Consider the following 15,114-nt stretch of genomic DNA (forward strand, 5'->3'; position numbering starts at 1 on the left):
ATTATTTTCTAACTAATCTCGAAATAAACATATAAACCTAGGATGACAAGAGCTGAGTTGCGTTTGCCATTACACTCAGTTAGCCTAAACGGCCGCTGCTGATGCTTTCTTTCTTTCATATTCCCATCTATATCGTATACAGATGGCATGAGTACGGAAAGAAAACCACACAAATTCGGTTTCTCAGGGTCTGTGGCCTTTGCGAATATATCGACTATTTTTTACACCACACCTTCTCTTGTTAGCACTCGGGTAGCTGCGGGAGGTGGCTTTCCGGGTAAAAACTCGGTTCAACCCAGTTTTCATGAAACATGTTTCGGACGCGAAAATATGAAAAATCGGCTTTTACCGGAAAGTGATGCTGATAACAACTAACAACGACCATGGCGACAATACCTGCGCCGTGCGACGACCATACACCTCGGTGTATTTATATGCAGTTTAAGGTCTCAAACAGCGCCATAATCATACACGCTTCTTCAGGGCGGCGTTTCAAAGTCGCTGTACATCTGCCGGAAAGACGTGTCCGCTTTGCCGTACACCATGGGACCCCCGCTGGTCACCCGCGGAGTCGGGGCGTGCTGGTAGTGGCTGCGACTCGAGACCGATGTCGCCATCACCGTGGGCGGTGGAAGTTGCGGCGGTACGCCGGAAGTGACGCCGCCCGAGGGCAACCGGAAGTCGCCCATGACGGAGGCGATGAGCTGCTTGCGCTTCATGGAGCGCCGCTGCCACCGGAAGCAGAAGAAGCCGCCCAGCATCAGACCTACGTGGATGGCGGAGACGACCAGCGCGGTGATGATGATAGTGTTCTGCGGATCGCAGGCGGGCTCTTCCTCCGTCACTCGGGGCGGAATCGGAGGCTCTGCAAGAGACAAACGCGTATTGAGTAAGCACGCGAAGTCATTCAGGAACCGTGTTTCATAGAGGTAAAAAAAAAAAAGACGAAAGAATGCAAAAATGAATGGCAAGCCTGGTTTAGCAACGTCGCGGCCGGCCACGGCCACTGTGCCCAAGCGAATTTTTCTCATCCATCCCCACACCAGACTCTTTGCCACCCACTGCTAAGTTTTCCACAATTAAGAATCTTCTCTGTTACCGTAACAAGCCGTACGGTGAAAAGTCGGTTCCCGTGTAGCTCGCCACAAACCATGACGGAAAGTGGTACAATAGACAAGTTAGAAAAGTTGGTACATCCCTCAAAAGTCTTCTGCAGATCAAAGTCAAAACTTATTATTGGGATATAAAAGGGTTCAAGGAAAACGGTACAGAGAATGAGCTGAGTGTGCCAGGCTTTATCGGACAAATGAACAGATATCACCACTTCTGCGAGTTAGCGTCGCACGAGAACGGTAGAGAACACTGAATGCAGAGAATTTCTAGAGCACAAAAAGGAACGTGCCCTAGTTTTGCATGAATAGGGCGGAGGAACACGGTCACGTCAGCCTCTCATTTTACTGGCGCTGGTCCTGTTGTTTGCGTTCTGCTTTTGTCGCCGATCGTCGCGGAGTTTTCGTTACATCTTCAAGCATGAACCAACTATAGCACAAGTAAGAGTTTTACTTTAGTGTAACGAAAATAAGGTTTCCAACAATTAGTTGAATATCGTTATAAGGAATTTGAAGGGGCACCGGCGATTACTTCGTTATAGCCGTAGGTTCGTTACAGCCCGTGACGACCGAGCTCCCAAGGGTAATCGTCATTCCTTCCCTATATCCATCACTTCGTTAAAAACTGTTTCCTTATAACGAGGTTCATCTGTGTCAGCGAACAGAGGTCACAGGATCAAGCAGCGGTGGCCGGATAAAGAAGCCACCTAAGCGTTAGAGAAAATCAGGAGCAGTAAGACCAGCCTTTTATGGGTCGACTAGGTTTCGTGCACGTTTCATTTGCCGTCCAACTACTACCACGTACACTATTTGTGAAGGTTAGTACTCCACGTACATCCGCAAAACATCAAGAGCGATAACTAGAGCTGGCACCCGTGCTGTTCCTTCGTTCCTAACATCATTTTTCAGCTACACACTAAAGCGCTAAAGCCTGAAAATCTGGTTGACTAAACAAACGGCAATTAGATATAGAACGCACTGCCTTCAACAGGCGTTCAAAGTGAACGTGGAGAACAAACAGCAAATTAGCACCACTTCTTCAATAGCCGTGGACGTCGGGTAAAACTGGCAATGTTTATCTGGTGCCCTATGATGGCGCCTTCTGCTGTTGTACGTATCGTTAATATTCCTCCCTATAATAGTAAAACTTCGAATTATTAGTGACGCATCAGGGGTTCGCTGGCGACGGAATTTCAGCGTAATTAATTGACAATGCTGATAGACCTACAGCGCTCGCTGAAGCGTCGAAAAGCAAAGCACCGGAGTTAAAATCCGTGCAAATCTATATTCTATGATTGTGAAAGCTCTGGTATATATTCTTACTAAGTACTGTTTTCCTAATCTGAATATATAGTTTCTGCTACATTAAAACTTCTTTTTGGGTGGGTTGGTGCATAATGATTTAGTAAAAAGTTATAGCGCATGCACAGGCAACCACAGGGAGATGGCGCTTTTGTATGGTGCCGTCTCACAGTGGATGTAACTTTTATTAAATCATAATTTTGTGCATTACCTAACTTAAACTTTCAGCGCTCATGTGCCTAAAGTAGCCCGTTTAACTCTCTAGCTTCGCTTACTGAAGTTTTAGGAACTAACGTGGCTTATTACGCGTGTACAAGAATGAGACGCTTCTTTTTCTTCTTTCCTTCTTTGTTTCTGCTTTTTTTTAAAAGTCGGAAGCAAGTATACCCAGACGCCAATGAGGTACGTGCCAGAACACATCATACTGGAACACATCATTATGAGAAAGAACTAAACTGACGTTGACGCGTCCGCAAGTGCGATAGCCTTTCTCATTTCCTCCCCCCCTCCGGCAATATAGGACTGGCTCCCATCAGGTGTTTGCACGGTGGGCCTTACTCCTCACACGAGCCGACAAAAGATGGCTCGCCGAGACGACCGGCTGGCCCACAAAGACTCGGACAGCCAGAGCCGGTAATGCGGCCAGAGTAAGACGGATCGCAGTCGCCTCGGGGATCTCTTTGTCCACACGGGGGACAGTAGAGTCGCAAACCGGGGAAGGCCACTTTCTATACGGCCTAATGCTCATTCTTTTGTGCCGGCCGACTCTGCCACCCGAGAGAGAGGGAGGGAATGCGACCGCAGCGGCACGCGCGGAATTCGTCTTCATTACGTTCTCTGACACACACCGGCGGAGGGACAGCGGCGCGCGCATACACATTACATAATGCCTGACGACTTCCTCACCTCGTTTTCTGCTCCGCGGCGGCTGGTAGCCGCCGCCAACGTTGGCGGCGTTCCTCGCCCAGCCGTTGTCGGGCTTCGGGGGGGAGCTGTCTTCGCCGACCATAATGGCCAGCGAGAGCGGCACTTCCTCGGGGTACGGCTTCTCGGTCGTCGCGACGATCTCCTGCATCACGGAAGCGGCGTACCCTCCTCCACCAGCTTCAACACCACCTCCTCCTCCTCGTGTCTCTTGCACGAACTGGCCGCCCGTGGAATTCGTAGGACCCTGCGGCGGCAGCGGCAAAGCGTTGTCAGCGAATCCAGCGTTGCCGGCGCTGAAATCGACCGTGGCTCTCGTTTCGTTGGCGGCGAAATTCGAAGCGTCGGCCCTGCCTTCTTCCGGCGGCCAGCGTCGGCTGATGTCCTCAGGATGTCCTTTGTCGTCCGTCGTTCCGCGCTGCCTTCCGAAAGAGCCCCCGCTAATGCTTTCCTGAATGCTGTGCGAAGGCATTGAATCGGGCCGCTGCGTGTCGTAGGAAGGATGTTCATCTCGGCTAATGTGGTCAACCGACTCGTTCGAGCGGGCCATCCGTTGCTCTACTTCTGGGGGGCGTCCTGCTTCGTAATGTGGTCCTCCGCCGCTCCTGGAAAGTTCCCGCTGCTCGTTACGCACTGAGCTAGGATCCAATCGACGGTGTTCGTAGTTGAACCACGCCGGGTCGACGGCTGGTCTTGGCGGCGGGCCGTACGGCATTTCTCGCCATGTACGGGCATACGGCAACGCATGGCTGGGATGCGGTAGTCTTCCTTGACGTCTGTCCTCCGAGGACATATGTCTCGGTCGCTCGTAGCCGCGCCCGTACGAGCCATGAGCCCCGGGAGACGAGCCGTAATGCCGGCCGTATCCCAATCCGTATCCACCGTACGGCTGAGAGGTCAAATCGAAAGGAACCGCAGTGGCTTGCTGTAAGGGAAGTGCAGCAACCACGTGTTGTTGCGGGCTTGGAAGCTTTGGGTCACGGAACACAACCGCCGAGGAGACCTGCTCGATTCTTTCACCGTCCGTCAGGGACCGCTGATCAGGGCTCGTAGAGTTAATTTCGTCGGGCAAGTACATTTCCTGCTTACGGAACATCAGGGGTGGTTCCCCTGCACCTTCCTCATCTTCATCTTCTTCCGAATCGAAGTGTGCCGTTTCATTTGTCTCGGGAAACGGAGTCAGTGTCGGCGTCACTGTCCCATCAGTCGCTTCTTCAGTGACAGTGGAATTCCAGTGGATCCCTTCCGTTATTTCTTCGTCGATTCTAGAGTCTCCGGTGCTTTCAGCGAGAGTAGGCGTAACCGTAACGTCCTCGCTAGTCGCTTCCGGGATCTCGCGCGTTTCCGTGACGTTTTCGACGTCGCTCTGAGTTGTTGCTGCGGAGCCCTCTGTGGAAACCGTCGTGGTGGTCTCTAGAGGCTCGGTAGTCGTTGTGGTTGGCTCTTCGGTCGTGGTTGAGGTCGTTGGCGTTGTTCTCACAGAGTAGGGCCGGATGACGATCGTCGGTCGGTGCGCGGTCAGAAAGATGGGTCTCGTTCCGTTTCTGAATGCAAATCGTGCCCGCAGCCGTGAGACGTCTCGCCTTCTACGACCGAAGGACTCCGTACCGCTCTGGCAACGCACCTGATGAAAAAAAAAGGGACAGAACAAGTTTACTCCCCCTTGTCAAAAACACAACTGATCTTTTGTGGTATTTCGTGACTTGAACTTTTAACTACAGAAGTTTTTCCAGCAACAGTAGATTTTCTGTAGTACTGCACTGTCCGTTGTCGCAGCTACAGAAGTACAGAAAAGTACTACAAGAGCATACTACACTACTATAGAAAAAAGCGGGGAGAATAGTTAAGCTTCGCCTTTAAGGGTATGACGAGGCAGATCTTCCTCTTGCCCATGCAGACACTGTTTCCTTGTTCACAATCACAATATTTCTGTTAAATACCACACGACGTGCATATAATTAAGGCCCCGCTTTATCCAGGCCTTACTAACGTGCCTCCACGGCGCCATCTAAATGGAACAAAATTTCAGCGCAATAATTAAGACCTTTTTTTTTTGGCCTAGCAGTTCCGTGTCTCAATCGCAACCCGAGGTTCACGGGTTCGACTGCCGACTACCCTTATTCTGTTTTCAGAGCAGTTCGTTTAATTTATACACTTACATATCCTCATGACGTTTCAGTCTTGTTGCGAGCTTCTGATCACCACATAACTAATGTTCTAATGTCTTTTCAGATCCGCCGCTCCGAGTGTGGCATAGCTACCTTTTCGGCCAATACGGATTTTTCGGTCACAACGACGACGACGGTAACGCCGACGAAGTTTTTTTTTTTTTTTTTTTGCAGAGTGGGATCTTTACGCTGTCGCGTAATAGTACAATACTAAAAAAAAATATGTTGCCAAGACAGGACGACAAAACGTTTTGCCGAATTGCACCGTTGCCAAATTGAACCTGCACCGTTACCCTCCTCCTCAGGAGCTCTCAAATAGGTGGGGGTCAGCGCCAGCACGTTTAAATGAGGCGGTGAAAATAAAGAATCGAATTCGCATGCATTTAAACAGGATCTAAAATACTTTAAGCACTTATAACACTGATTAAAGTGTAATCAGTAGATATCAACACTCATGGGAGCGAGGAGGGGTCTAAAATTTTTTTCCAATATGCTTAGATTGTGTCAATTTTTTTAAATATTGCGCATTTCCCGGCACAATGTGAAATGTTCAAATCGCAGCGAAATATATTTAGGTCATGTTTTGGAGTTGAAATTATGACATCCTAATCGTTTGAAATAAACAGGTGACGAATGAATGAATGAATGAATGAATGAATGAATGAATGAATGAATGAATGAATGAATGAATGAATGAATGAATGAATTTATTCGAAGGAACCATGACCACTGAGTGGAAGAAAAAAAGAGGGGCCGATATTACGTTGCGACATCCTGAACGCCTTGCTTGCAGCGGGTCATGAGCGGAACTTTGCCGCTAGGCAACAAGAGGGGCACAAGTTTAGGAATGTTATCAGGTGAGCCGTTTCAAGCAAATATAATCACGCTGGTCGAGGATAGATAACAGTGAAAATCAAGACTTTCAATATTTACCTTTGTAAATATACGAGGGGGTACCCAAAAGAAACCGGACTTATTTTTGTTTGAACGTATTTGTTCACATTTTAAGCACAGACCTTCAATATCCTTCAAACTATTCCCCACTTGCAATGATACACTTGTCGAATCTTTCATTCCATTTTTCAAAACATTGTTTAAATTCATCTTTTGTGATGCTTGACAGTGCCTCCGTCGTTTTTTTATTCGCCTCAGTAACATCAGCGAAACGCTTTCCATTCACCTATTTTTTCATTCTAGGAAACAAAGAAAGTAGCACGGGGCAAGGTCGGGAGAGTATGAGGGTTGAGGAATAGGGGTCAGGCCATTTTTGGTCCAAAATTGTCGTAGAGACAGAACTGTGCGAACAGGGGCATTGCCATGATGGAAAAACCAGTCACCCGACCGCCACAAATCTGGCCGCTTCCACCGCACACAGTTGCCCAATCTTTTCAAAACATCCAAGTAGAAAGCCTGGCTAACTGTCTGACCCTGCGGAACAAATTCTCAATGGACGACTCCTCTCACGTCGTCGAAAAAACAAATCAGCATTGTTTTGAGGTTTGGTTTCACCTGACGAGCTTTCTTGAGGCGAGGTGAATTTGAAGTTTTCCATTGGCATGCTTATTGCTTTGATTCAGGATTCGATACAGGAACACTTGAGTTGTCCCCATAGCATCGTCCTTGTACGTCTTTCTTGATATTTCAAGAGTTTCCATTCAACTTTTTCCGGGCAAAAATCAAAATTTCACCGGCGCACGCTGTTCACGAAAATCAGTCATTGCAAAAACGACATTCACACAAAACAGTCGTCACTCTAAAACTCTGCCTAAACTAGTCTGACCTCCTTCAACGATGGCACTCGGCTTACTGACTCTGGAATTTTCGTTCTATGCGCTCCTAGTGGCAAAACGCGGCACCACAGAAGCTTTGCCGACCAAAAAATTTAGTCCGGTTTCTTTTGGGTACCCCCTCGTACTCTGCATTGTAGACGATGCATGTGATTTGCAAAATTAATGTAAAGACACATTAACTGCGAAATGAAAAATCAAGCAATCGATATGAATCTTAAGTAGTCCGAAACATTAAACACACTTTGTTTTCAAGGTGAAGGTAAATATTCATTCGACATTCAATTCACGTAAATTACATCCGTCTCTGATGTTTTCAGTGGACGAATTTCTGAATTCCTTAGCGGCGAGCGAGTAGAGAGCATGTGACAGGCACAATGTTGTGGGATGCGCGCACATAGGCGTGGCATTGCTCCCTCTGGCTGCACGGTTTTGGTCTTACTTAAGGTAGGCTACAAACTTGCCTATAAGTGAGGAGCCTTACGTGATAGCAAAGAAAGGCAACTACTTACAGTCGGATACAACTTAAGTCTGCAGTGAAGCTCCGCCCCCATTTACGACCGCCTCACAGGATTCCTCCGCGACAAAAAAGTAGTGCGTTGTTGAAACTTTTCTAGTTACCTAAACAAGAAGCTTACCACGAAACAAAAATACAAGCTCTAGAATTTTGATACGTCGCTTGTTTAATATAGTCAAAAATTAAAAAGCTGATTTCATTTACTGTTACGATTAGCCGGCGGAGTCATACAGGACGCCGCGGACCATGGCCTAGTGTTAGCAACTGCTGTTTTTTTAAGTTGTATCCTACTATAGTTTTAGTTAACCAGCCTGTTAGTTAACACGTCTGGGCTGTACTCCGACGCACACCACCGCTGACAATGCTATGCCAAAGAAAGCGCTGTTCTACCTAAACTACAGCTTGTTTTTTAAACATTGCAAACAGCCTTAGGTGACGCGCTTATAATTAATATTGGCCTGCGGCCTCAAATAAACGTCATTCGCCTGCCAGCAGTGTGTGCTTCAACGTGAACCACCCTCATAAAAATGGTATATAGACTGTCTATAGCGTTTTTATAGACTATTGCCTTCCAATAGAAATTTCCTTTTGTTTATTCATAGTCAATAGACTGTCTATAGATAAATGTATATGAAGAGTTTGTACAGACTTTATTGTCATACAACTGATATTTCCGTTTGTTTATTTATAGTCTATAGACTGTTGATAGATGAAAGTCTATTAAAAGTGTATAGGCATCAATCTATAATCTGTCTATAGGGTTTGCATTCTCTATAGAATAGTCTATAGGATTTGTCAATAAAAATCTATAGACTTTATAGAAAAGCCTATAAACTGTCTATAGACTGTCAAAATAATGTTTCGTAAGGGCACGGCAGTGCCACAAAGGATATGTAGCACTTCATATGACAGGAATATACCGAAATAAGCTGCATTAATAACCGGAGCGAATAAGTTGCTCTTACCGGGTCACATCTGTCTTGGCAGAACCTGATTTGCACTTCGAAGTTAACCATTCCGGACGAGGGAAATCTAAACGCCTTGAAGTTGGCGAACAGAGCTCCCGGAAGCCTGTAGTCCGGTCGCAGCGCTGGAAATATGCTGGGATCCACGGGACACCTGCACACCCAATCGCAATATCAATGCATGCACAATCGCATCGTCGTAAACATACCAAGCAAACACGACAGAATCTCATGCTATGTTAGGCTGATAATGATAAATAAGTCGCCACTGGGACTCACCCTAAGCTGTCAATGAGGAACAGAGATTCTCCGTTGGAGCTCCTAGCATAAAGGTTCCGTGCAAAGATGGCAAATGCACCTGGAATGAAAAATGATGAGTGAGGTGAGGGCGCTTTGTCAATACCGATTTGATGTCTCTTATTCAGCGCCTACAGTACGACATTGTTTTCAACGAATTGGATGTCGACGTGTACGTCCAAAGCTTGTAAGAGATGGATTTCCAAATGGAAACTGCGATCAATTTGGCATGGTTCTTACTACTGAAGTCGACAACCGCAGTATAGGCTAACTACTAACTGCTTGTTAAGACTCAACAAGTGGCCCACGGTATACAAAGCATGCACAAATGGTTGCATCACAACTTAAGACTGCTACTACCCCCTCTCCCCCCCTCCCCAACGCTAAAAGACAAGTGCATCATCATCATCATCAGCCTGAGTACGCCCACGGCAGGGGAAAGGTCTCTCTCATGCCTCTGCAATGAATCCTGTCTTTTGCCAGTTGCCGCCACCGTATCCCCGCAAACTTCTTAATCTCATCCGCCCACCTAACCTTCTAGCGCCCCCTGCTACGCCTGCCATCTCTTGGAACCCACTCCGTTACCCTCAAGGACCAGCGGTTATCTTGCCTTCGCATTACATGCCCTGCCCAAGCCCGCTCCTTCCTCTTGACTTCGACTAGGATGTCATCAACCCGCGTTTGTTCCCTCACCCACTCTGCCCGCTTCAGATCTCTTAACATTACACCTATCATTGTTTTTTCCATACCTCGCTGCATTGTCCTTAGCTTAAGCTGAACCTCCACGTTTCTGCCCCATAGGTGACTACCGATAAGATACAGCTGTTGTAGACTTTTCTCTTGAAGGATATTGGCAAACTGCCACTCATGATCTGAGAGAACCTGCAATATGTGCTCCACCCCATGCTTATTCTACTTGTTATTTCCCTCTCATGATCCGGATCAGCGGTCACTGTCTGCCCCAAGTAGACATGTTCTCTTATTGTACAAAAGAATCTTACTTCCAGGTTCTTGGATTTCAATCCTCAGCGTGAGTTCATCTCCGAGGCCGACCACTCCCGCGTCGCGGCCACTCGGATCCAGAATCCTCATGACAACGTTTGGCGGAGGAGCTGTGTTGGTCACGACCGACGTTATGGTTGGCTGATGGCGAGTGCTGTGGGTAAAGCATTTCTTCAGGGTTACCAGCCACGAAAAGAAAGAAATAAAGGTATGATACACTGCGCTTGAATCCAGAACGAAACAAAAATAAAATTATTCAAAAACCCGCACAATAAATTGCAAGCGATGTCCTATCTATAGTGGGTCCTCGAAAATATATTCGTTATTAACAGCCGTTTATTAAAAAATAAGGCCATTTTTGCAAGGCAATCTCCAGTAAACACAAACAGTGTTGTTTGAGGGAGTAATGTTAGAAAGTGGCGACAATTCTGGGTACTTTAGATTTTGGTTCATTTCCTGTTTAGTTTCAATTCGGCAATAAATGATGTGCTACATGAATGAGGCAGTTAAAGGCGACCGTCATTTGGAAAGGTGGGCGCCGGTAAGCATGTTTTATCTTTCTTTCTGCTAGACAGTAATCTATTCAGCCACTCAGGTTGAAGCAAATTTAAGCTTGGATCACATCTTGCACAGTGTTCCATAGGGAATGAAAGTTATATTTAACAACCTCGTTGATATATACCAGCGTATATAATATATAGGCCTTTTGACTTTTGCACTTGTACTAATTTTTGAAGGGTCCGGTAACACCAGAGCAAAGAAACCCCCCCTCATTTAATCATTCTGTAATGGTGGGAAAAAACGTTTTGAAATCCTTAAGCTTTAGCCCTGTTCAGGGGGAAACAATAGATAACCAATAGATGCAACACCCCCCCCCCCCCTTACTCTTTTAGCCAACCGCTATGATCCCCTAGTGGCACGCAACTCTATCAAAGGAGGAAGGTGATAAATTCGAATTCCAGGGGCACGAGTAATCCATCAGCTTTCTAATGAGCACCACAGCCCATCAGACCAGTTCTCGGTTTTCCTCCGGAAAAACCGCTTGTACCAAGGCACCGCCAAGCATACAAGAACGGCCGTATGGACTAGTATGTATGTATTCATTGTAAACCTCAATAAACCTTTCAGTTGAACGTTTAGCGCAGTGTTGCGCGGCTAGTGTAATTGCACCGCCATTGTGCGCTGGCTTCTGAGCGAACCTATACGCCTTCGGCGTTTGTTTTTCAGGCTTGTGTCACCTCGGGCCGTGAGAAGAAGGACACTAGTATGCAACTCCACATCCACAGACTTGATAACATTACCGCTACTAGCAGACCTTACCGGCCACCGTGTCAGCACGAAAGTTCTTTATACCCATTGGTCTGAAGGTGATAAATCGATCCATCATTGGTGACGTCACTGCGGATTTTTCGTTACGACTGACGAGGACAACACCAACTAGGATAAACCTCACTGGCACAGTGACCGATGTGAAACGTCTGCTCCCATGCAATTTCAGTGCCAATTCCACTTACGTGACGTCCAGCCCGCCGCTGTAGGCACCGTTTCTCGCAAAACTAGAGCCGAGAGTGACGGTCCTGTCGCCCGCTTCGAAGGAACACACGACGCGTATGTTGCGATCCGTGTCAGTCATGATGATCGGGTGCTGCTGGACGACAACTTCGTTGGCATAGCGTCCATCTCCCTGCGCATTTCCACGAAAAAAAAAAAGAAAACACACGAACTCTGATTTTTTTTTTGACAACGCAGTGTCCTGCACGCGAGAATCTACTAATTGTACAGTACAAATTTTCTGTACAGTTATGCCTTTAGCATGTCGCAGAAAAATAATTCGTCTCAGTCTTTTTCATGAATTGTAACATCATTCCACTATGCGGAATGAATGTACTTAAGTAATGAATTGATCACACATAAATGTACTTACAGATACTTGGGTGTTATACTAACAGATGACTGTTCCTGGAATCCTCACGTGGATCATGTGGTTACCAAAGCCGGTAGGGCACTAAATTTCATACAGCGGAGTTTAAGGTCTTCGCAGCCAAACCTCAAGAAAACTGCTTTTCTCTCTTGTGTTCGACCTATCATTGAATATGCCTGTATTGTATGGGACCCTGCACATCGGGTGTTAATTGAAAAACTTGAGAAAATTCATAACAGAGCAGCAAGGTTCGTTGTGGGCAGGTACGGGCGAAGGGATAGTTGTACAGCAATGAAAAAAGAATTGCAATGGGAACCACTCGCTTCCCGTAGAAGAAAATTGAGGCTAAAATTGCTGTACTTAATATTTCACGGAAAAACGGGGATTGATTTTGAAAATTACTTAAACAGCCCTTTTACGTTTCTCAACGACATGACCATTCCCGTAAAATCAGAGAGTACCGTACCAGGACGAACTTGTTTGCAAATTTATTTTTTGTTAAAACAGTGCAACAGTGGAACCGGCTTTCCGAAATGCAAGTGTGCTCTACAAGTGAAGATGTGCTTTTTGCCAATGTGTAACCCCCCTGCTATAACGCCTTCGGGCAAATGCGGGGTAACTCTTGAATAAAGAATAAAGAAATAAAGGAAAGCACTCATTGCTCCTCCCCACTACGCTTCAAGCCGCACCGATCATCGCCACAAGATTGGAATTTCAACATTTAACACCTCATCAGCATTTCAGCCCTTCTTGCCTCGTGCTTCACGTGAATGAAACTACCGTCCCGCTGAAATCGTTGACATCAATGATAACCACCATTTTCGCAACGCGTTGCATAAATAGCAGAAACTTTTTGTCACTTATTTTTTGTCTGTGTGTTTCTTTTGTTGTATTTTTGTAACCACTCCCCTCTTGAATGTCTCTGGCCCTGAGCGTTCAATAAATAAATAAATAAATAAAAGCGCCCTCCAATGTCCGCAACTACTGTTAAAACTTCGTGAACTAGATAGAACATTGTTGTCTTAAAGAAAATCTTCTGGACACACGATCAACATTTGCTATGCAAGAACGTGTAGTACGCCGATCGAGAGAGTTTCTAGAGGAATACAGCACCTCGGATATTAAGCAGCGTGTCCACTGAGATGCTGTTATTGGATGTGGGGGAACAATATGGTTTCCTAAGACCATGAAGTCATCCACATATCTTGATAGGCTATTTCTTGCATTCGCCACTCTGGCATGACACAACGTACGGCTCCTCATGCAGCCAACCACCAGCGAATATGTTTTTCAGTGAGGCACTCTTCTCGTCACATATTTCATGTGAATGTCCCAAATGGAAAGTATTCGTATCCCCAAATGATGAACACAAACTCTCTCTCTGATTTTGGGCCTGTTTGGCTGGCTCTATAACACGCAACTTCATGGGACCAGCTAATTTTAGGGAAACACATAGCAGAGGCATTACACCTGTATCAAGATTTAAAAAAAGAAACAGGACAGATACCCAGAACATAGTCAAGGTATCGCGCTGATCTGATCCGGACAACACACTTTGCCGTAGCACCTTTGGGTGTGGAAACTGAAATAGATGCTCCTTCATAAGGAGTGTCTAATCAATATCTGGAGGATGATATTTATATTAGTCTATGGTTTCATGGTTTCCATCATGGTTTCCATCCCGGTATCACGGTTTCCAGCATCGGCCACCACAAAAACGGACGCACGCACTGATCTAAAATTTCTCAGAAAAAATCGTCTGCAGCCGTCGCGGAATCAATCACCTTAGGAAGCGAGCTTTCCTTTTCGCCGAAAAAAAAAATTGGATGCTTAAAATTCAGTTCTCCGTCCCTTCAAGCGCGTTATCTCCGCTATGAAGCACCAATTAGCACCCGCTCCTGCCTTGCTACCCTTAAAACTGGCATCTGATAACACCATTAAAAAATAGTTTTCTTATTCGTCTTCTCGCAGTTTGTGCTGCATTCAAGAACTAGTGCAAACAAACCATGCCCAGCTTTCCTGGACATCACGAAACGGCGCCAGCTATCGGCCGGCAAAGGCTATCACAGCGTGACTGAACGGGATTGTTTTCATTACTAATTGAAAGAAAACTAAAGCGTTCCTCGAAATGGTGCGCTAAGACAGCGATAATGACAGATTACTCTTCCTACGTGCTGCAGAATCTCTTCTACGAACTACTTGCCTCGCACGCATCGAACAGTCTTGGCAGTCTTAGAAAATCAGTGTGGTGAAGCATACACTAAAAACTCCTGCCCTAATTTTTGATGCTCAGCGCCATGCAGCACGTGACGGCAGCCGCAACAACTAGAAGCCAGTGGTCACTGGAACTCCTTCGGACATCCTGTGAATGTCCTGTAGACGTCCGCAGTACGTCCATGGGAAGTTTAATGTCCACTGGGAAGCGCTTGTGCAGATTTCCTGGGCTCGGCCGCTAGCTCTTTAGGTGAAAAGCGGCGGTCGAGAGGGGGCGCTCACCTCCTGCAGAGTTCCGCAGCGGGATCCCAGAGAGACGGCGAACTGGAGCGTGTTCTGTCCGTTGCCCACCACGAAGCACTGCGCCGGATTGCCCTTGGCGTAGACCCGGCCGTGGAAGGGCGTGTCGAAGTTCATCGCCAGCAACATGTCCTGCTGGTTGCACTGCACGCTCACTGCGAGAAGAATGAGCCGCCGATTTTGGCCAGGTTGCCCGCTCAGTCGCACAAAAAACATACTGCGTGCTCCCTCTAATCAACTAATTCTTATTTTCTCTGGTTAGTATCTCCGACAAGGTTATAAACATTGGCGTTTCTCAAGAATTCGATACTTGGCCCTCTTTTATTTCTAATATTTATCAACCATCTAAGTGTTTAACCATGACTTCTGCGTGTGTTTTGTACACAAATGATACTACTCTTCTTTAATCGAATAAATGTTTGAACTCCCTTACCATGAAGCTTAACGAAGTCCTGAATAATACTGCTAACTGGTAGGCTAGAAACAGACTTCTTATAAATCCTTATAAACCAAAGTTCGCTTTTTCTTAGTTCCCGGTATGCAAAGCTGGCAAATATATCCCCACTGTACATGAATTCGCTTCCAACACATCCTTCTGATAACTGCTT

The 15,114-nt window shown here is 46.4% G+C and overlaps 1 protein-coding gene across 1 annotated transcript in view; it reads right to left on the reverse strand.

Annotated features, from left to right (window-relative positions):
* Positions 1-415: 415 nt before the first annotated feature.
* LOC149365980 (uncharacterized) overlaps positions 416-15,114 on the reverse strand; it is a 77,511-nt gene continuing 62,812 nt past the window's right edge. Inside the window, exons 16-22 of the mRNA XM_089547447.1 lie at positions 14,489-14,661; positions 11,586-11,755; positions 10,071-10,225; positions 9,052-9,130; positions 8,773-8,926; positions 3,318-4,959; positions 416-865 (exon numbers count right to left, since the gene is read on the reverse strand). Of these exons, the coding sequence (XP_089403573.1) occupies positions 480-865; positions 3,318-4,959; positions 8,773-8,926; positions 9,052-9,130; positions 10,071-10,225; positions 11,586-11,755; positions 14,489-14,661 (2,759 nt within the window). The 3' untranslated portion in view covers positions 416-479. The remainder of the gene's footprint in view (positions 866-3,317; positions 4,960-8,772; positions 8,927-9,051; positions 9,131-10,070; positions 10,226-11,585; positions 11,756-14,488; positions 14,662-15,114) is intronic.

This window comes from Amblyomma mixtum, chromosome 1 (assembly GCF_055824585.1).
Source record: "Amblyomma mixtum isolate Tamu chromosome 1, ASM5582458v1, whole genome shotgun sequence".
Taxonomy (NCBI): Eukaryota; Metazoa; Arthropoda; class Arachnida; order Ixodida; family Ixodidae; genus Amblyomma; species Amblyomma mixtum.